Here is a 23,386-nt window from a genome sequence, read left to right on the forward strand (position 1 = left end):
CGCTTCAAGCATACCTCCATCTCAATTATCTTTGTTATTGAATTAATGGGGTGAGCTCAACAGCCAGTAAGAAAGAAAATAGTAAGAGCACAACACCAAACAACGATCAAATAAAACAACAATTAAATTATACACTTTTGTTTTCCTCAAATAACACTTCCAAATAAAACAATCATTGCAAATCACCTCCCTTTTAATATGCTTTAGCTAGTACTGAGGGAAACAGCCTGCCATTGTCCATACTCTGATAGAGAAGCTGGCCAATCACCTATAAGTCACATTTTCATCTCCTTGTACACCACTAACACTCACTTGTGTACAACGGGTATCCAAATCTCCAATTCTCACGGCTCCACAGATCACTTCCTCTGTGGTGGCAATTATAGTCTATTTACACTTAAACACTTTTTCTTTTCACCTTTACAAAATCACCTTTACATATGATCACCTTTCATAAATTACTTTCTTTAAGAACACACATGTGAAAACATAGTAAAATCTCCAAGTACGAAATGATATTAGTATACATTATACAACAATAGTCGTCTCCATCAGATATCAATCACCTTCATAAACTCATGTCACACAAACACAATAAGCATAGATCAGCACATCTCAATGACACAAGCATACCAAACTTCACATCATACAATCAATCACACATGTGGTATAATCCCACTAAAATTCTCTTACCTTAGCCTACATGTCTCCTTCCACTCTCTGAGCTGTGAATGCTCAAGTCAATCACCACCTACAATAGGTACATCCCCCCCCCCATTAATTCCCTAATTCAAAACTAACTCAATACCCCATTTTCTCTAACAATTAACTAAAGTCAAAGTCAACCCTCTCAAATGGAGTTCAAACTCTAGGATCAATCTCCCTCGACACGGATTATCACCCTTTAGAATATGAGAATGATTGGTTGACTGATGAAAGAGAAATTAGAAAAATTCTAGCTTTAGGATGAAATTTTCAGTTTTTAGTAAATCTGAAATTACTCTCAATTCGTTGGTCAGATGCTCCCCAAATTCGGTTTGTAACTTCCCCTAGGATAGCTTTACCAACCCTCAAAAGATGATCATTAAATAAAAACTGATTCAAATCTCAAAATTTTACTGATTTCATTAATTGGCAAGGGCAGAATTAGAAATAATAAAATATCTCACGATCCGGCCGTCAGAATTTTCTCAGATTTGAATCAAATTCCAATCTAGGGATGATGAACAAGTGTTCAAAATTTCAGACTGATCGGATGGCTGAATTTCTTAATCTAGAAAAACATCCTATATTTAACCTTCTAGAAAGTGGAATCTTAAGTGAAGAACTTGAAGAACTTAATTGTTGATAGAAATCAGAAATTGAATAGAGAGAAGAACCAGCAATAGTAATAAGAGAATAATAATGAGAGAAAATAGTAGCTCATGGAAAAGATTAATCAATTGGATCAAACATCGATTTTGTCACCTTGATCAAACACAAGTCTTCATACATGAAGAAAAGCAGCAACAACAGTAATCTTCACTAATAAAATTCGTATACCATGCTTGGCCCCCGTACAAACTTATATAAAATGCTCAAAAATAAACTTAGAGACTAAAACGGAAAGGCCTTACCTAATCCTAAACCAATAGGACACCTAAATTGACTAGGAAACTGTAATAACAAAGTAAACAAACTCAAAATAGGACTGGACTTATAGATTCCTAATCTAGTCCAACTAAAACACTTAATAATAAGTAAAGTAAAGAACTAAAGATTCTTACTTGACTGATCCCGTATTCTTAACTTTTACCACATTATAGGCCCATAAAAATGGCACATTACAAAGAAAACCCTTAAAACTAAAGGCCCAACATATATATAACCCATCCATTGCTTATTTATACTAAAATAAGCCCAAATAGATAATAAATCAGCTTCGCCACCCCTTTTTAAGACTTATAAGATTTGAACCTCTAACCTCTCACCATTCACCAACTTAAGTCACAATCACTAGGCTAATACTCAAGTTATTAATTTAAGCCCAAAAACAAATATTTAAAGAAGTTAAAAGAAAACATAAAAAGAAAATATATACACTAAGATTCAAAACTTTGGGGGCATTACGTAGGGTGAGTGCTGTTCTGTTCGGGGGTAGATTTCTCAACATCAGAAAGGAGATAGTTTTTTCTGGAAAGAGGATGGAGAAGGGGAAGGACTGTGCATCTGCTAGAGTTCCTTTTGTTTCTCTATTTCCATCGGGAGCTTAGAGGAATAAGGATGCTCATGACCTGGTACATTGCTCCAGTGACGATGGATGGATGAAGGGTGGCTGAATGCCCTATTGATGTTGTTTTGAGGTGATATAAATAGATGGGAGGGAGCTTTGGTGAGTCATTTCATTGGGAGAAGACCCTTATTTCATTACACTTAAAGAGGTGCTGTTAAAGCAATGGAAGCTTTTTGGTAATGTGGAAATAAATCTTATGGACTGTGGTTTGTTCATTTTTCGATTGAATTTATTGGAGGATAGAGAGAGGGTTTTGGAGGGAGGGCCTTGGTATGTGCAGCGGAAGCCGATGCTTCTTTGGGTCAAATTGACCTGAGTTCTATCCCTATTTGGGTGAATTTACTGAATCTGCCTTTTCAGTTTTGGTCTTCCAATGCATTGAATGCTATAGGGAGTGTTGGTTTCCCAATTGTCACTGACAAGCATACCAAGACTATGGATATATAATCTTTTGTTCATATGTGTGTGGAAGTCAATGCCCAATATGATCTTCCAAGTTCAGTAGTCATTAAAGATGAAGAAGGTCAAGTTTTCAGTCAACCAATTCAGTATGACTGGAAACCTCCTCGATGCAAGAAGTGTACAGTATTTGGACACTCCATCAACCAGTGTGGGGGAGGAGCTGCTTCACCCAATCAGAAACAACGGGTTCTTTGGAAGAGGAAGGAGATTTTGGCTGCAAAGATGGGCGGAGATGCTAGTTTTCCGGCATCTGAGGGAGGAGGTCTGGGAGGGATGGTGGTGGATACTGAGCATGCTATATCTGGAAAGTCTTCTCATTCGAATTCAATTTTGAATTTTAAATACAAGAAGAATGGCACCAGAAGATTCGGTGGAGGATTTGTCTCTCAGTCAAATTCAGTTTTACATGTCGATGCCTTTGCCTTGTTGGAAGGTTTGACCAAAAATGTCCTCTTGATTCTAATAAAGAGATCATGGTATATCAGAAGGGTGAGATGATTGCGTGGAGGTAACTATGGAAGGTGGAGTTAATTGTGTGGAGGTTGTTATGGAAGGGGGAGGTGATGGCGTGAAAGATGTGTTGGATGGGGATTAGGTGGATTAGGTAGATGAGGCATTTGAAATGCCTACTTGAATATTCTATCCGTAGTTGGTAATGACACCAAGGATGAGGAGATTTGGAGATTCCTATTAGGACAGCCTTGCTAGAGGGGGAGAAATTAGGGGAAGGAGAGATTGTAGGGATTGACGATTTGGGGAGTAATTCGTTTCCTACTTTAGAGGGGGCAGAATCTGAGGAAGCTAATTTTGTTCCTCGTTTTGCAAATAAAATGGATGATGTTGTGCTGGCCGAATATAATTTTGGTGACGTGAACAAGGAGATTAGGCTTGATCCTTCCGCTTTATTAGCTAGAGTTGACCATTTTGACACTATAGCAGATAAGCTTTCCAAAAAAGTAGCTGAGTTGCTATTTTCAATAGGCATGTGAAGAACACGATTTTAAAGGATGCTACTCATATATCTCCTCTTGCTCCTATGCCATCATCCACAAAATCTATAGGAGATACCATGTCCAATAAAGGTCCGAACAACCTACTGCTCTCTCTTTCTACTTCTAATTCTAAAAGACCTCTTTTGAGTAAAATTCAAACAGAAGATAAGAATGATGGGACTGGTCACTTGAAGAGAATGTCTTTTCAAGCTCAATGCATTGAGCTCACACCACACATTAAGAAAATGTTGTAGGAGGTGGGTGTTAGACATGGAGCCGTGAAGGCTACTGGAAATACCTCAAAAGATTGGGGGTAACTCCATGAGAAAGGTGTTTTGATGAAATTCTTTGTTGGAACATCAGGGGTTTTAATTCCCTAGAGAAACAAAGAGGGGTTAAAAATTTGAAGGAAAAATAATTTAGAATGTGTAATTATTTTGAAGGAGGAATGTTTTCTCTTAGGTGAAGAAGGGGTGGTCTTACACTCATAATTGCCAGAATTCAGAAACCACTTAGGATTTGGGTTGGTTGGGTTAAGTCTTTTTTACATATTGATGAAGTGAAGAAGACCAATCTACTTGTTCACATGAAAGTTAAATTTTTGGGATCCTCCTTGGTATTCTTCTGTACTGCAGTGTATGCCTCTAACATTGTTGGAGAAAGGAGGGATTTGTGGACTGATATGGCATCTTTGGCTCAAGGAATTTCGATTCCTTGGGTTCTGCTTGGAGATTTTAATGTTGAACACCAAGGTGAAAAAAGAGGCGGTGATCCTATCCGTCATGTCCCGGTTGATGAATTCAACCAATGTTTATTTAATTCTGATTTGCTGGACTTAAAGTGGAAAGGAGAACTCTTTACATGGAGTAATGGCAAGGGGGGACAAGGTTGGGTTTGTTGCAAGCTTGATAGGATTTTATGCAATGGTGCTTGGGTAGATAAATTAAAATTTTCTCCGAAGCTGTGTTTTTAAATCTTGGAATTTCTGATCACAGCCCAAGTAATCTTTCTATCTTGAAGGATAAGAATTTTGGCCCTAAACCTTTTCGGATTTTTGAAACTTGGATTTCTCATTAAGAATTTGATGAAGCGGTGATGAAAGGGTAGAATACTCCAATCACAAATTAATTGAACCCTTAGCTGAAAATTTCTGTCAAAGTAAAGAATGTAAAAAAGGTGCTCAAAATTTGAAATAGGAGTTTTGGGGATGTTTTCAAAAATGTGAAGGAGGCCGAATTGCAGCTTGTTGACACTTAAAGCCGATTATTTGCTGATCCGGATGATCCTAATCTTGTTCTTCTAGAGGAGGCAAAAAAGAATCTTTGGGAAGTTTTGAAGGTGGAAGAGAAGTTCCTTAAAGAAAAATCAATGATAAGGGGCTGCAATTGGGAGATGGAAACAATAAATTTTTTCATAAGGCTATGAAATGCCGTCAGAATAGAAATGATATTCTTGAGATTCAAAGGAAAGATAGGGTGGTAGTTAAGGAGCCATATCTCATTAAGAAGGAAGCTATGGACTTTTATAAAGCTATGTTTGATTTGGATGCAACTGATGGAGGTTTTTGCCCAAGTCATGTTCCATTATATGGTTCTCTATCTAGGGATCAACAGACTGATCTAGAGAGGATGGTGTCTAATGAAGAAATAAAGAATGTTGTCTTTGCCATGAAGAGTTCCAAGGCCCCTAGACTTGACGGATTTGGTGCTAGTTTTTTCCATGGTTTGAAATCTCACCGAAATTTTGGAATTTCGGTTTTTTTTTTTTTTTTGCCGAAACGAAATAAGGCCCGAAATAACATTTATACAAAATTTTGGTATATCTTGCCTTTCTCGGTACATTCCATGTGTTATAAATACCATTTCTCAGTCGAAATTTCGGTATTTCGGTCAAAATTTTGATTCTGTCTCGCCTGTCTCGGTGGTTTTTGTTCCATTTGCATATTTTGAAGGAAAAACACTCCAAGTCTCCAACAAGCCTCTAATTAGCCACATCATCACACATTTTGACTTCCATTGGACTCCTACAAGATCTACACATTCAAAACTTATGAAAGGTAAAGTTCTTTCTCTAAAACCAGGTAAATTTTCAGAACAATTCGACGGTTGCTACCAAACAAAGGTGCAACTCTAAAACAATGTCATGTCCTAATATTTTTGCATTTTTATGTTCTAAGCATGTTTATTAACCTTAAAATAAGTTACCCACCAAGTTTCAGGTTAAAATATGACCGTTTGACCACCGAAACAATAAAAAAAAATACACCATTTCGGCCGAAACGAAGCGAAACTTCAGTTTCTAAACCCACCGCAACACCGAAACGAAATGAGATTTCAAACCTTGGTTTTTTCAAGCACTCTTGGGAAGTGGTCAGGGAGGAGTTAACTTTGGCCATTAAGTTGTTTTTTAGAACTCCATAATGCCAAATTCTATAAATGCTACTTTTATCAGCCTAGTCCCAAAGACTGGAGATATGTCAACCTTTGCTGGTTTCCATCCTATTGTTGAAACTTGGATCGAATTGCCCTATAGGGATGTTGGATCACTCCTCCAAAATATAACTTCTGATAAGGGACTGGTGAGATCGACCAATTAGGGTTTTGGGGGAAAAACCTAAAAGGCTAGAGAAAAGATAGATCACCCACAAAACCGTGGATGATATGGCCACAAGTAGGGTCAAACTCCTCAAAAAATCAGCTTGATCTGAAAAGGGAAAAGCCAAAATCAATGGAGTCAGGGTTTTGGAGAGAAAACCTTGATTTCTGAAATTACAGATGGGTAGATGGTCTTCAATCTTGCAAGAAATGATGGGTGATTCCAAGTGCAGTACTTGATCTTCAAGGGAGGTTTGATCTTCAATGGTTGAGGGAGACTCTAACCCCAACAAGGGAAGAATAAAAAATCATAGAAAGGGACAGCACTCTAATCGATATCTATATGGTTTTAGAGTTTATATCATTGATGTGATGTATAGGGCAGCAACTAGATCCATAGTAATCACCTCATTAGTGCTTCCCTATGAGGGATTTAGAGAGATAAAGGAAGAGAAGAGGGTGTTGATAAAGGCTTGTGATATAGGAAGGGAAGAGGACAGGGAAGCTGAAAACCTAGATGAGATATTTAGAGGCTCTGATACCATTTTAACAGCAAAAGTAGGGTAGAATACTTGAATGATCAATGAGACTAAAAGCCTTTATTTATAATAAGTAGAGGGGAAGAAAAATTACAATTATGCTCCCCCCCCCCTCCAACCGACTCCCATAATTAGAGTCGGTGGACTGGGAAAAGGCAGGAATGCCCTTGCGGCACCCTTTAAGTCCATATTTCAACATAAATAAATTTCCCCAATAATTGAAACAAAAATACAAGGAAAGTGGGGAATATAGAAACTTACCCCTTAATTGTGATCTCATCTTGGAAGTGGCACGTAAGAGAGGATTTTGTAATGTTATAGCTAGCTTGGTGTTACGATGAGATCAAAACTTTGTTAGGCTTAAAGGACATCACAAATTGGCCATGTTGTCAGAAGGTTTATTACTCTCTTTATTTGTGTGGATCACCCTGAGATTATGTCCTTGAATCCTATCATGTACCTCTTACCAATCCTATCATGTACCACTTACCAATACACGATCTCCATGATCATGTTGTTTGCATGTTGCTCAATTCTAAATTCCTAACTGTGATATAAGTTTCATCAATTTCTTACAAGTTTTTTCTGGTAAATCTCCTCATGGGTATTGCTCTAACTTGCTAACATGAATGGTTTCTTCAAGAAGATCTTAATACTCTTTATCCCTTGAATAGGTTACTTATTTCCTTTTCTTTTTTCTTTTTCTTTTCCTTTTTTTTCTCGGTTGACTTTGCTCTGCAGTGAGGAGCTCTCTCACTTGCTCTATGCGGCAGCAGATATGGTGTTGGTTCCTTCCATATATGAACCCTGTGGACTTTCCCAAATGATTGGGATGTGCTATGGAGCGGTATCTTCAATTTCTTGTTTAATCCAAGTTTACTCTTCAGATTGTTAGCCTGCCTGCAACTACTGGGATGTTCTTTAGGAACACTCGAGTGATTAATGTTCAAACTGCTTTTTATTTTATTTTATTTTTCTTGAATAGCTAAGCTCTGCATCTGCTGAGTTGGGTAGACAACTAGACATCCCCATCCCTAATGCTTTTGTAATCTTTTTTCCAACTTTATGTTAGGGAAAAAATGATGCAGTTAGGACAGGATGGGGAATGCAGTTCCTGCACCCAATTTCTGCCACCTGGCAGGCTTACGAGACAAATCTGGACCATTAATAGAAAGACATCAGTCATATTGCTCATTTGTATCACCCATTTTGTATTGTACAGTTTCCCTTGTATTTGAAATGGTCTAGACATGTACCAAGATTCATGTTTTGCTGCCATTGTTCCTGTAATAATACCAGAACTTAAGGAAACCAAGAACTGAAACCAGAGAAGGAGAAAGTAGAGGAAGAAGATGGAAGAAATCAAGAGGTTGGAGAGAGGGCTATGCAATAGAGAGTAGGTTCTATCGCCCCAGCCAGACACCTTTACATAATAGAAATAGAACTCTTCTTAGATAAAGCCTTAAGCCTAATTACAATAGGAAAAGAAAACACTTAGACATGATCCTATGCAATAAGGTCCATAGACCCTCCAAGTCGATACACACTCTTAACAGTTCCTTTAATTTGAAATCGAATCAGATGATTCAAACTTGGCACAATTAAAACTTTTGCCCCACCTGACCTACCATGTGGCAGATAGGACCAGTGGAGCCGCACCAATGTGTGGTTCCTGCATATGTGCACCTGCTCCTTATATTGTTTATGGAAATTTTGATTTTAGTTTCCAGGGGCTGAAGCTAGTAAAACTAGTCTTCCAAGAAGAAAATGTTTGAATGAGCACTTATCTATGTATCTAATTTCTTTTTTTGTAGTGAGAAATTTAGAAAATATAATGTAATGTCTATGTTATATGGTGGCAGTTTTCCTAAACAGCCCAAAAAAATTGACACTTGACAGATCAGATGGGGCCCAATTTTGTGGACAGGTGTCAGACCTCAAGTCCCCTGCTCACATGTCAAGTTTCAGCCTCACGGCTTTCACAATGTGGCAAAGTAGAACTTTGAAAAATTCAAAACTTAGGGAGAGTGCACAGTAGTAGTTGGAGGGCCATAGGCGTGCATAGATACACATGGGGATGCATGCCAATACATGGGAGGATATTTGATTGAATTAGGTTCTGAAATTTGACACTTGGCTAATCTAGATTCTAGACCTGTCATCTCTATCCAACGGTTGAAATAGCGGCATCATTCATCCACGTGGCACAATGAGAATTAGAAAACCCTTCCTAAACGAAGCTGTGTAAAATGGTTTCTTCCATATAATATATATTTCCGAGATGGCCATTACTGAAAGAATCTCCTTAATGAACACATCAAGTTTTGCATGTGGAAAAATGATCTGGTGGCTTTGACTATTATATGTCCACGGGAATGGTCTCAAAAGGCAATGTGTTAAATTTCAGCCTCAAATTTTGCCTTTACCTAATGCCATACCATGTCATGCACTGACACTGCAGTTCTGTGCACCCTCTTGGTAGTCTCAGATTTTTCGATTCCTTGTTTTGCCACTTTGCAAACTCAAATTGGTCTAAACTTTTGACATGTGAGCAGGGGACCTTGGTGTCTCTTATCTGTCAAAAAAAAAAAAAAAAAAGTTATTAGGTGGCTCCCCGCCATTTTATAAAGTGGCAGTTGTACATTTTTAATTAAGCTCCCAGTCCCACATCATTCCTGTATATGAATTTATCTTATTGACAATCTCTCTCTCTCTCTCACACACACACACAGGGGAAGGGGTCTGCTTTTTAGTTGTGGAGTAAGGACTAGTTCTATCTTCTAAGATTAAGGAAAATAAGAGGCTATGCTTGAGGACTCATGCTGGCCTTAAAGATTGTGGCTGTGAACCAGTAACCTGAATATAATTATTGTATTGAGGGTGATAACTAAGAAGCAATGAAATGAGTATTCTGTATAATTAGTTGCAAGGAGTATGGTCTTATGGATAAAACATTCTTGTTCATGCAGTATCCTCATGCAGAACCTATTGTTCTATGTCTACCTTAAATCAATACATAATCCACCCATTAAAATAATTCATGTCTTGTTCCATCATGACTGTAGACTCGTCATCCTTTGACTTGAAAAAATGCATGCTAACTAATGAGAATGATTTGCATTCATGCTTTGAGATCTTTCTTCCCCCACACCACTCCTCCCCCCCATCCCCACAAAAAAAAAAAAAAATTAAAAAAAAAAAAAAAAAAAATTCTGCTCTCTTTTAGCATATTCTTCATTGTTCAAGAAATCCTAGGGATTGAAAAATCGGAGTTGAGTAATAGAAACAAATATTACTTCTCTCAATATCAATAAACTAAGGGAGCTACGGTGTATGAGGGAGAGAATATAGGATTTAATTGGCATTAAGAAATAGACAGGAAGCTAGAGGAATTGCTTTTCTCGAACATCAATGAAAAATAGAGCAAGGGAGATGGAAGCATCGAGGAGAGCATTTAATTAATTCAAGTTGGAAAGGGGTAAGATTGTCAATAAAGTAATTTAGGAAACAGAAATCCCATATAGGATTGGACTTTTTTTTTTTTTAATTGAAAACTCGGAGTCGTGAGTTATGGAAGAGACAATGCCAGTCCACTACAGAGGGTTGGGGGTGTTCTTTCATCAGTCAATCCAACACCAAAGTGAGTCTAATGTTGGAAATTTTGAGTGAACGGGTGAAATCAATTTACCTCCAGCCAGTGTGTGGGTAAAATTGATGTCACATTCTTGGGAAATGGACATATTTCCATTGAGGCTTCAGATTTTAAGGGAAATTTGATTCCACTCAGATCTGAATTGCAATTTCCATATATGATCCTACCATTCATTGATTTCTACCTAGGATATATCTTCATCGATAGGATTGACATGATCAATCATAACCTCTATAGGGATGTAACATACGTGGATGATCAATTAGAAATGTTGTAGAACGAAATTAGGGCACAAGGTTTTCATCTTCATGGCCTTGTAATCCACCAATATGTAATTATAGGAATCATTTGTATGCCTAAGATATCTGACATGATGCTGAAACTATAACTCAGTTTTTGGGTAACCATTTCAGGTACCAGTTGTGAGGAAGACAGGAGGCCTTGCAGATACAATCTTTGACATGGATGATCAATCGCATCGTGAGGTGGCCAACGGGTATTCCCTTTCTTGGAAATTTTTTACATTTAGTAGAAAAATAAGGTATTGAAAGGAATGTGTGGGATAAAATTTATAGAAACCGTAATCAATATAATCAAAATATGTAAGTGGTTATGCATGATCCCCCAATTTACTGCATAGAAATTCAATGTTCATGAATGTCATCATGTCTTGGAACAGTATAATTATCCTTATGACAACAAGTGCCTACAAATGATTATCTAGGTAAGAATATCGTGGGTTAAGAATATCATGGGTTCTAGTGCAACATTAGAGCATGGATCAACTTGGGCCTTCATCAAATTCCACATTTGATTTGTCAAAGAAATTTTTTCAAGGGAGTCGCTGATTTGGGTGAAAAATAAAATGCATTAAAAGAAGGGGGGAATATAGCTCCAAAAGGGGAATTTACAAATCCAAAAGGGATACAAAAGCTCATAAGGGCACCAACATGGCCTCAAATAACTTCTACAAATAGGCCCGGATGCCCAACCAGAGAAGGGAAAATCGGTCCAAACTGGGAAGAGAACTACAATCCCTAACCTTAAAATCTGAACACAACATTTCCTAGCTTCCAACATGGAGCACTGCTGGAGAAGAGGCAACTACAATGGAGGAGTGCTGGCCTTACGAAGGGCCACAACCAAGCGGTCAGTTGGCTAGCGGATGGGTCTCCAAGGCGAAATGGATCCGGCCTTTCTGAGGGCAACAATGGAGTGGCTGCCGACTGAGAATGGATCAGTAGGTCGGTGTCGAAGAGGCTAACCAACAGACCAAAGGGCAGGTTCCCAACGGCCGATAGGCCCATCGAGGCAGGTAGACAGTGAGGGCGGAGGCCAATGCTGCAAGCAGGTGGACAAACTGAACGAGCCCAGCATCCGGAAGAGGAGATGACCAACAGGATAGAAGGCCTGACAAGAATGACATTCAAAAGGGCTGCAAGGAGGGCGAGCAGCCAACCGAGAGGCAGAACCGAAGGAGCAAATGAGCCTGATGGCCAACCGGAACGATGGACACTAGGCCTAATGGGAGAGGCATCCTAAGGCAGCAAGCCTGGCGGGCCAACACCAAGTCATCTACTGGCTAAGCAGGGCAAGTAGTCGGCGGGATGATAAGCCGAGTGGTTACAATAGCCTCAACACCGATCAAGTTAACTGACGGTAGCAAGTGTGGGAGAAGAAGAAAAAGAGAGTGGAGGAGGAAGAAGGGAGAGTGCGAGAGAAGAAGAGGAGGAAGAGAGGAGAGGGGAACGGGACATGCAGAGGAAGGGGAAGAAGAGCGGTGGAGGGAGGGAGGGAGGGAGAAGAGTAGAAGAGAAGAGAAGAGAGACGGGGGAGAAGGCGAAGGGAGAGGGAGAGAGGAGGAGGAATAAGGGAGAGGGTGGAAGGAGAAGACGAAGAAGTGAGATGGGAAGGGGAGATGCAAATGCCGAGGTGGGGGAAGAAGAGCAAAGGAGGGAGGGAGGGAGGGAGGGAGAAGGCGAAGGGAAATGGAGACAGAGAGAGGAGGAGAGGGGGGGGAGCAGCCCAACCTAAGGGCCATGCTACTCCAATGGCGGCATCCTTCGGTTTCTCTATAGCTAGGGTTTTCGGGAGTGGATCTTACTTTCAGGAATTCTTTCATTAATTAGGGAAAATTTTGGTTAGCTTCTAAGGGTCAATTTCTTATTGGGTAAATTACACCTCTGGGGTGCCTAACATTTGGAAAAACTATGTCTGGGGTACCTCACGTTTTATATATAATGTTTGGGATACTTTTTTAATATTTCCAATTTTTCCCATACACCATCTCCAAAACTTCTCCCGCCTCTTCCTCATGGAATGGGCGTTGTATTTTGATCAAAGAGAGTCAAATGCAGCTGCCACCACCACCTCCAAGGAGCAGAGCACCGTAGGGCTACACCTCTCTCCCCATAGCCGGATGCCTCGCGCACCCCTCCCCTGCTCTCTCTCTCTCTCTCTACAGTGAGCCCCTCCCTCCCTCTCTCTCCCCACCCTAACCCCTCAACCATATGCCTCCTCTGCTCTTTCTCCCCCTCCTCACCCTATGCTCCTTCCCACAACCCCCTCAACCCTCAGCTCCCTCCCTGTCACCCCCTCTCCCACCCTACCCACAATATTCTAATTGACATGATTGTTCTAATTAAAACATAATCTCATCTTTTTTTTTTTTTTTTTTTGGGTGAATAAGAAATTCATTACTAAGGAGGAGATAGAGGGGGAGGAATATTCTGCCTCAAGGGGCAAAGAAAAAGAAAAAATAAACAAAACTTTGGCTACAACCCAGAAGGGCAGGGTGGGGGCGAATTGAAAATAGAAGACGGTAAACTCCAAGAGGTTACAATGAGATTGTTCCTAGGGGAACTAAAAATCGGGAGGGTAAGGATGAGAGAAAATTTAGAGGAGACCTCGAAGTAGATGGCATTCCAAATCTTTTCAAAAAGACCTGGAGTTGGAAGTCCATCTACGAAGATTTCTTTCCATCCAAATGTGGTTAATTGCCGCCCCGAAGGCTAGTCTTCTAGCAGTGTCACATATGGTCTTGCCTGCAAAGGTCATGTCAATCTAAATCCATTCTCTAGAGAGGGGAAGGGGGGATCTCCTGGAAGGCCAACAGTGGGTAAGGACTCTTTTCCAGACATAGGTGGGAAAAGGGCAATCGAAGAAGAGGTGATTGAAACCTTCAAAACCATTCTAGCAGAGACAGCAAGTAGGGGAAATAGGGATATGATGATGGATAAGGGAAGCTTGGGTTGGAAGACAATTAGAGAGGGCTCTCCAAACAATGAAGCTATAGTGAGGGATATGGAATCTGAACCAGGTGATATTGCGCCAAAGGCAAGTGGTGCCCGTAGTATGAACAAGATGCCAAGCGGAGGAAGAGAAGTTTCCAGAGGAGGAAGGATACCATATTGTTTTTGCATCCTCGAGGGAGAGGGGAAGGATGGGAAAGTCAAACCAAAGGGGAGACAAAGAGGTGGTGTTGGATGGGTGAGACCAGGCGCCATTAGAGGTAATGGAAGAGACCGAAGAGTCTTTGGCTGCCATAGGAGTAGATGGATTTAGGCCCCATTGTAAGAAATAGCATCCCTTTGGGGTGCCAATTATCATGCCAAAGAGAAGTGGATTGCCCAGTACCAATTTTACAATGAATGGCCTCCATGGCAAGAGGCCTAGCCTGTAGATTTTTCGCCAAACCCAGGATGGATCTTGAGAGAGAGGGACAATCCAAAGGGAGTCTTTACGGAGGAGGTGAGAATAGAATTAAGAGACCCATATACTATTTAGCTTGGAAGCAATCTTCCAAATGAGTTTAAGGATGCCAGCTGAGTTGGCATCTTTAATCCTTTTAAGACCAAGCCCTCCCTCGTCTTTGGGGAGGCAAACGGAGGACCAATGGATAGGGTGGAGGAATCTGAATGAATCTCCACCTTTCCAGAGAAAGAAGCAAAAGAGATCAATGGCCTTAATGGTGGCCTTAGGGAGGGCAAAGATGCCAAACCAGTAGATGTAGGAAGCTTGGAGGACAAATCTGATGAGCTCCAGTCGACAAGCATATGATAGGAGTTTACCTTTCCAATGTTGGAGTCTTTCTGGATGTTGTGCAGCATTGGAGTATACTGATGAGTAGTGAGTCTAGTGGATATGAGATAGAGGCCCAAATATTTGACAAGCAGGGAACCAAGGAAGAAACCCGTTAGCTAAAGGAGCCGGGCTTTGGTGTCATCACAAATGCCCGAGAGGAAGATACTAGATTTCAGAAGATTGATGCGGAAATTAGAAATGGATCCAAAGAAGTGGAGGTATGAAAGGATGGTTTGAATGGAATGGGGATAAGCTTTGGAGAAGATCATGAGATCATCTACAAAGGGAAGGTGGCTGAGCTTAAGAGATCTGCATTTAGGAACAGGGGAGATGAGAAGATCTTCAGTATGAGATTGGATGGATCTAGACAGGACTCCTAGAGCAAGGGAGAAGAGTAAGGGGGAAAGGGGTAGCCTTCTCTAATAGCATCAAAAGAGGCAAAAAAAACCAGCTGGGAAACCATTGGCAAGAATGGAGAAATTTGGGGAAGAGATACAAGAAGAAATCCGGTTGACAAAAATTGGGGGAAAGGCCATGGAAAGAAGGACTTTAAAGATGAAATCCCATCTGATAGAATCAAAGGCTTTGTAGATGTCAATCTTGAGAAGAGCAGCAAGGGAGTGAGATTTCATGGATAATTTCATTCCACAACCACGGACAATTTCATGGCAAAAGATGATATTGTCCGTGATGTTTCTACCAGCTATAAAAGCTTATTGATTGGGCTGACAAGGGAGTCAATAACTTGTAAAGGAGGTTGCATAGAGATATGGGTCTAAAGTTAGACATGGAGGTGGCTCCCTTCATTTTGAGGATGAGACAAGGGTAGGTGTGGTTCACCCCAAGGATCTGGGAGGGATGAGAAAGAAGCTCCCAACAAGAGGAGAAAAATCCCATGCTGAACATATAGGGCCAGGGGCTTTGCTGGGCTTATAGGAGTTGATAGCAGCAAGGATTTCAGAATCAGAGGGGATGGCTTGGAGGAGAGGAAGGAGGTGGCTGGGAAAGAATTTGTTGAGAAGGAGGGGAGGGTAGGGGGGTAGGGGTGAAGGATGGGGGGCAGAAGACATTCTTGAAGAAGGAAACTGCTTCAGAATCTCACGTATTACTCTCAAAGAAAAGGGACCTCATCTTCTTGATGATGGAGAAGCTCAAAGAGTAAATGATCCCACACGATCTGATTCAAGTTCTTCCAGAGATCTCGAGAATTACTCTTAGAGAATAGAAGAACTCAGAATCTTGGAATAAGGAGATTGGAGAGAACAGTGTGTGATTAGTCAATCAGGTTTGCTGCGACAGAGGCGCTTGTAGTTTATTTCCCTTCCAGCCACCCTCACCTAGACTCCCCCCCCCCTTGCTCTGTCCCACCTCTCTCTCTCTCTCTCTCTCTCTATTTCTTACTCTCCCCTTGTTTCTCTCTCTTCCCTTGTCCTCACCCTTATTTCTCCCACGCTGCGAGTGGGTGCTATGGCAGATCAACCAGAGGGGAGAAAAAATCCAAACATAATATCTATGGGAAAAATTGAAATTATGGAAAGAAGATAACGTTTACAAAACATGAGGTTCGCCAAACATATAAATTAAACGTGAGCATCCCAGGTGTAATTTACCCTTTCTATTTTAATGCAAAGAAAAAGAACAAATTCATTGATATGCAAACAAATATTTAAGAGTTCCTTGTGAACAACTCAGGGAAAGGAAGGATTAGTATTTGTGTACAAGATACAGTGGAGGATAGAATGCCTCCAAACTGTGAGCCAGCAGTATATTTATAATTACAAGAAAGACCTTCTGGACTTATGTGCCATTATGCATAAGCCTCTACTAAGTAAAGAACTATGGTGGACTATAAGAAAGCAATATAATAGACAATAGGAAAGAATAAGAAAGAAACATAATAGCGACTTTAACATTCCATATACAGATATTTCCCTAACAGTGATTGCTAACAGATATATCCCCAATAATACTCTTTGCAGTTGCATGCCGGCCAATATCCCCAGTAATATTCTTTGCAGTTGCATGCCAGCCAATAGTGAAAACCCAGTATCAGCTAAAATCCTTGGACTAGACTCCACACAACAGTATCTGAAACTCATCTATTACCAATGCCCTTGGCTGGCTCAATGGTCACAATCTTTATATGTTGTACCTGGGGAATCAGGGATCAGGTACTGGTGCTGGAAATAAATAAATAAATAAATACCCATCTATTTTCTTTCCAAACACTCCACATAATAGTGGAAGTAATGAGCTGTCATAATCAACATATACCTATTCTGGAACTAAATGAACCAAATTCCATCAGGTGAAAGTCACTTTAGTCTTTAGGGCCTTAGGCTGATGGTGGAAACCAGAAATTGTCAATACATGAACCTTGCATCAAATATCCTTTGCGTAAAGCAATGGGCAAGTGTACCAAGTATACCTTACACAAAGGTACATGATCTTACAAGCCTGACTATTATTATGCCGCCCACAAGGCCAAGGACAATTCACAACAGGTGTCGTGCACAGCCGTAGACAATGGAGGCTCAATGGGGATTTATGGCATGGCCACAAGCACCAGGGCATGGCCCATGGCATAATTGGAGGTTCAACAGGGCATGCAGTCGAGGCCACTCACAAAACACAGCACACAGACAGGCCATGCCAGCCGCACAGCTGGCAGCCATCCTCGACTGGCTTGCTGTGCTGCATGCGTGGGCTAGAGGGCAGGCACGGGGGTTGCGAGGGAGTTTTGTGTGAAAATTTTGGTTTAGGTGTTGAAACACCCTTCAGGTGTTCAATGGTTTGTCGCAAAGAAGACCTGAAGATTGCTCAAATGCTTGCTCTCTTTGACCAAAAACCCGTCAAGGGTATGGTCTTATAAATAGTAATTTCTCATTGCTAATTAGAATCTTTGTGCATTTATACTTTTGTATGAAGAATTGCGCTTATTTGTTTGAATGACAAAATTATTCAAGTTTTGTACTGATAATATTTGTCAAAGGGGTTGTTGACCAATATCAGTCAACAATAGCTCTACTTGGGTGAAGAGAACTACATATTCTCATGTTATTCAATTTGTAATTGATTTTCAGTTTTTTTCTTTGCTAAACTGTCATTCTTTGTTTCTTTTCCTTTTCAAGGTTTGTTTTTGAAGGCATTGATGAAGGGTCCTTGAGTTGGGCTCTAGAGCGTGCTTTTCATTACTACAAAGAAAGTGAGTTCTAGCTTCCCTTCTTATCTTGGATTTCTTGCTGTGTCATGACTTAGTTGACATTGTCCGTAAACTTTTTCATGTTTGGCCAAGATGATGAAAAACACCACCTTTTCAAATACAGTATCATTCAATGAACTACATATTCTCATGTTCTGCTCTTAGAAATTTGATAATAGGATCCATGGAATACAAGTTAGTGATGGTCTCAGCTTTTACTTTTGACTCCGTTGTGTAAAGCTTCTCAACATTCAATAGCTGTTTCCGATACCAGGTTAACTAATAATTAACAAAAGCAAGAAGAAAAGGAGGAAGAAGAAAGGAAAGGGAACCATAAATGCTATTGAATGTCTGCATAATTCAGATTGCCAAGCTCTACTTTTCTCTACTAGTAATTCAAGATGTATCTGTGATATTGTTTTTTTATTTATATACTTTGTTGGGTTTTGATGCAGAACCAGAAGAGTGGAATGATGTTGTTCAGAAGGTTATGGAAATTGACAATAGCTGGAATAATACAGCCGGGAAATACATAGAAGTCTACAAGTCCATAAGATTGAGATAATTGTGTATTTTCTACCAAAAAAAAAAGATAATTATGTATTTGAGGGTTGAACAAGGAAATACGTTTGCATCAATGACATTCTCTATTGGGGGTGCTTGCCCCGAGTATTCTTCAGTATCATTTTACTTAATGGTTTTTTTTTTTTTTTTTTTTTAGTTCGAATTACTTATTGGTCACAGTGATACTGCTTACACAGGACCGGGTCAGTTCGAGATGGAAACTCTCATGCGTTGGTCCCAAGAAGTTAGGTGCAACAGTGAAGGTTTGATCACAAGACCTCGCTCCTCGAGGCGGAATACCATGTCCCCTCCAAGCCGATTGCGCTAACCCCTTGGGGTTGCCCCCACTAAATTTAAAAAAAAACATAGTAGTTACAATATGTAAGGTTAGGGAAATCTGCCATAGATACTAGTTCTATGGTGAAATGATTGGAGCATAGCCTCTGCTAGCACTCCCCCTCTTTTTTTTTCTCTCTCTCTCTCCTCCCCTCCCCTCCCCTAGAATGAGGGGTGTAAGTTTGGGCCGAACCTGCCCTGGCCCACCCAAAGCCCAAACAGGGCCTCGGGTAAGAATTATGACCCTAAGCGTGAGTTAGGGTTGGAACTAACCACCTGGATCAGGGTTGGGTTGGGCCTGGGTTAAGGCCTAGGTCCATCTTGATTTTTAAACCTAATTTATATAATATAATTTAGGTTGGCCATCTTGTCTTTTTATTTAGAATAATAAAAAGATAATTTAAATTGAGTTGTTGATTCTTATACCCAATTTACACAGAGCTTTCTAAGTTTTTCAACTACAATTTGTTGTAATTGTTTCGAATATTCGATATACTTCAATGTGATACCTACCCCAACTGTAATATTTGTTTTGGGTACTAGATGTGATTATTCTTTTGATCAGGTCTCTTGAACTTGTGTTGCACTTCGTAATTTTAATTATGTGTTTTTTTTTTTCTAATGCATAGGGCGCAAATGGCAAAAATGTGTTCAATTAGGGTTGGGTTTAATTTTCTTTTCTAATGCATAGGACACAAGGGTGGTGCCATTTTGGTAATAAAAGAGTCAAACTTTAGGCATGCCAGCCTAAGAGGGGGCAGTGGGACCTCCTTTTAATGGACATTTTGAAAGTTTTTTCTTTTTTTTTTTTCCCTCAAACTTTCAAGAGTGATTCTAGGTGATCTAGTTATAGAAATTTTACACACGAGATATCGGCATAATCATCTCAATGAGTTTTATCTGATAACATGGCAATTGTGATCTCTTATGATCGATAGTCAAGAAAAAAAAAAAAAAAAAAATTTGTTGTATATAGCAAAGTTTTGGGATTCCTAGGAATGATGGTAACCATTTCCGATCACCCCCCGCTCTATTGGATATCACTTGTAGCGACAAATCGTAAATTAAATGTGGTTGCAGAGTTTTTAAACACAATGCCAAAAACAATTTGGCCACTTTCACCGCGACTCCGCACAAGCTGATGGGCCTGAAATGGTCCATAATTTTTGGGTTCCCCACTTTTGGGATGAGGCAAATTTTTGGGTTCCCCACTTTTTTGACATGAGGCAAATAAGAATATCATTATTGTGGGGAAAAAAGACATCTAAGGAGAAAAAACTCGCAACAAGATCAACAAGATCCAAATGTATAAGATGTAATACCCCGGGTATCCAAAATACTTGGGTTTAGGAATTCGCACCTTGTGCAGGAGCACCCTAGGAATTGTACTTGCTTATGGTGGTGTGGTGAGGTTTGAGAGGACATCGAGTAATAGAAGTAGGTGTAATCTACCTATGCATTTAATCTAGTTTTTACTGTTGAGATACATGTGCAACGTGTGTAAGTATATGAGGATTTATGTGCTTGCATGCACGAAGTCTTGAAGAAAGTAGAGATTTAGTGAAGAAATTAGAAATTTAATTTTAGGTAAGAAACTTCTATTTCATTTTTAAGTTTATGAGTTCAGATTTGTTTGGTTTCCAACTGTGAGAGTCTCGGTTTGGTAAGAAACCCATCATAGTTTAATAGAATGTTGTATAAAAGTAAGAATTTTAGTTTAATTAATCACGATGCATCTTGGTAAAACCATGTTAGATGGGTGTAATTTGGAGTTTAGTTTATTAGATTTCATGTAGAGAGGTCATTCATGTTTCGGAATTTGAGATTTAAACTCAAAATCCAAAATTCAAGTTCAAAATCCAATTCTGGGCACAAACATGTCAGCCACTTGAATTTTTCGGCTCGCTGCTTGTCTACTAGCTTGGGAACCGGCGAGCTGGTTTTACTCTGTTCGACTGACAGGCTATACAAACACCATCATAACTTTCTCATCCGGACTCAGATTGATGTGATTCTTATTGTGTTGGATTGAAGAATTGATAATATACATTTTTTATGAAGAAACCGTGTCTTACACTTGTCATTAGATATGACCAAAATGTCATAGAACATTACTCTTATTATAAAAGTAATGATGTATGTCCCATGTTCCGTTACTGAGGGTTTATCGTGTATACTACCAGGGGATGATTTTTTTTTTTGGGTGAAATCTACCAGAGGATGATTGATGTGTATTGAGTGGAGGTAACATATTATCATGAGAATCGAGGTGAGCGAAATGTACTTCGATTGCTTCCCCATGTATAATGTGTTATATATGTGGTTAAATAACTGCTTATGTTATATAGTGACTGATGCTAGATATATGATATCAAGCTATGCGTAAGGAATGATCATGGATAATTATGGAGTTAGTATGAATGATACATGTTGTGTTACTTTACGTGTGTAGTACATCACTTAGTAGTGGGGAAACGAGTGGGTGTACAAGTGTGGGACCTGGTGTTATGGTATGCCTCACTTAGTGGGGGGGGGGGGAGTGAGGGTACTATAGATTCTCTCAATTAGCAGGGAGGAGTGAGAGTATGGTGGATTCTCTCACTTAGCAGGGGAAAGAGGAGTGTAACTCCACACATGTGAAGGTGGTGAAAGTTTTATGAAGTGGAAACGTGAAATGTGAGATAAGTGTGAAATGTATTATGTGACTATAACAATATGAAAAGTGTTTATTGGATATATATATATATATATGCACTAGTAAAAATACACGTGTAAATGCATGTGTAGTTATATGTTAGAGAGAGAGAGAGAGTGAGTGTTGTCTAAGATCTTACTAATTGTATGTCATCCTATAATAACTAACCCTTGTAACAAACTGAATTGAATAATCATAGGAATATCATTACCATCACAATTAACACAAATAATTGTGTAATAGTCATTATCATTCATGCTACTATAACTAAAAATTATGATAGTTTCATTATTATTTCCTTAAGTTATGTTATTAAAGAAGTGATCTTTTTCGATCTATGAGAATGATCTTTAGCTGTTGTTGACATATTATGTACTCTCTTTGTTTTTGTGTGGATGTTTGCTTTAATTGACTATATTATGAAAGTTAAATATTAAGAAAACATAAAAACATAACAAAAAAGTTGAAAAAAAAAAAAGAAGGTTTTGGTGGATTCAAACCACCATTCCCTTAAACACATGTTTGAGACATGCACATATTCTCAAATGCTCACCCCATTGTGAGACTTTCTTTTATAGAGATATTGTTCCAGGAGGTGGAGAAGTTTTTAAGTGAAACATGCACTAGAACAAAGAAGATATAATCCGGTGTATAATTGCCGTGTATTTCGTGTTCAATGATATGTGTGTAAGGATTGTAAATGGGTAACGAATCATCTTGTAAACCATCAGGGAGTTTATTGTTGTTTTAACTTATCAGCGTCAAAATGTCAAGTATAAATTTTTAATCTTACGATCTCCGCCCACAAGGCTTGCATAATACCCTTATCCCAGGTTTGGGGACGCAGCTCCCAAAAATTTTGAAAGAAAATAGGAGGGAATCCATCCACATGATTGCCATCGCCAGTAATTGAGAACTATGCCTCCTTAATATCTTCCATAGGCACAACACATGATTGCCATCCCCAGTAAAGGTTGAACAAGTATTTTGGACCTCATCAACACCCTCGGATTTGAAGACCAATTGGTAATGGGCTGAGATCTCCTTGTAAACTTCCACTTCCGTTTCAATCCAACTGTGGAATGGGAGCTTGAATTTTAAAATACGGTTTTGCTGCCTCTGTTGAAACGTCTAGCATAGAAGAAAATCATATTTTGATCACCTCCTTGAAACCACAATATTCTAGATTTTTGTTGCCATAGTTCTTCACAAACAAGGGTGATACGGCCAAATCGATCGCTCAGTAGGGTAAGGACACGCGTCGCTCACCGGGACACATATCACCCACCAGATAGGGATTACAAAGACTACCACATCACCTGCATGAAGGGAATGTTCTCTGCCAAAAGGATGGACGTATTCGGGTGGAACTCTAAAAGGGAGGAAGGTGGACCCGAGAAGGACACTGGGAAGGAAAGGGAAAACCCTAAACCCTAAGAGCTATATAAGAGGGCCCGAGAGGAAGGAAAAAGGTAAGCATTAATACCCACACCATTACTCCTATACAAGAACTGTGTGACCAATCCCTAACTTGAGCGTCGAAGGACTAACCCCGAACAAAGTTTCAGGCCTCTACCGTCTGTGCTTGTGCAGATCAGCTTATACGAATTTTTGACAACAATAAAGGGCTTCCTCAAGTGCTTTTAATAACTCATATACTCTCTTTCTTGGGAAGCAAAGGCAAGTTCTGTAATTCAAATAACTCTTTTTTAAAATGTTGCACTTTGGACACATCATTTCACTTGCTCAGAGAATCTTTGCAGTGGGAGAGTTCCTATTGGAGAACTGAGGTTGGGGTGCCAGTTGAGGGGCAACTTAAGATGCAGAGACAACATGCTTACACTCCGGATATTGTAGCCACAAAGACCCGAAACAAAAGATAAAAAGGGGCCCTACTCGGTAGTCCTTTCAGTGTCCACAATGACCGAGGCTTACTGGATAGACTCTGAAAATGCCCAACTTTTTATAATTAACTTTAAGGATTTTTTGTGGCCT

At 39.7% G+C, this 23,386-nt stretch overlaps 1 protein-coding gene across 1 annotated transcript in view; it reads left to right on the forward strand.

Moving 5' to 3' along the window:
• The window catches only part of LOC122076664 (probable starch synthase 4, chloroplastic/amyloplastic), a 38,174-nt gene extending 19,699 nt beyond the window's left edge, over window positions 1–18,475 (forward strand). Inside the window, exons 5-8 of the mRNA XM_042642087.1 lie at window positions 7,601–7,706; window positions 10,925–11,007; window positions 17,726–17,799; window positions 18,252–18,475. Coding sequence (XP_042498021.1) covers window positions 7,601–7,706; window positions 10,925–11,007; window positions 17,726–17,799; window positions 18,252–18,361 — 373 coding nt within the window. The 3' untranslated portion in view covers window positions 18,362–18,475. The remainder of the gene's footprint in view (window positions 1–7,600; window positions 7,707–10,924; window positions 11,008–17,725; window positions 17,800–18,251) is intronic.
• The last annotated feature ends 4,911 nt before the right edge of the window (window positions 18,476–23,386 follow it).

The sequence above is a fragment of the Macadamia integrifolia genome, chromosome 4 (genome assembly GCF_013358625.1).
Source record: "Macadamia integrifolia cultivar HAES 741 chromosome 4, SCU_Mint_v3, whole genome shotgun sequence".
Lineage (NCBI taxonomy): Eukaryota > Viridiplantae > Streptophyta > Magnoliopsida > Proteales > Proteaceae > Macadamia > Macadamia integrifolia.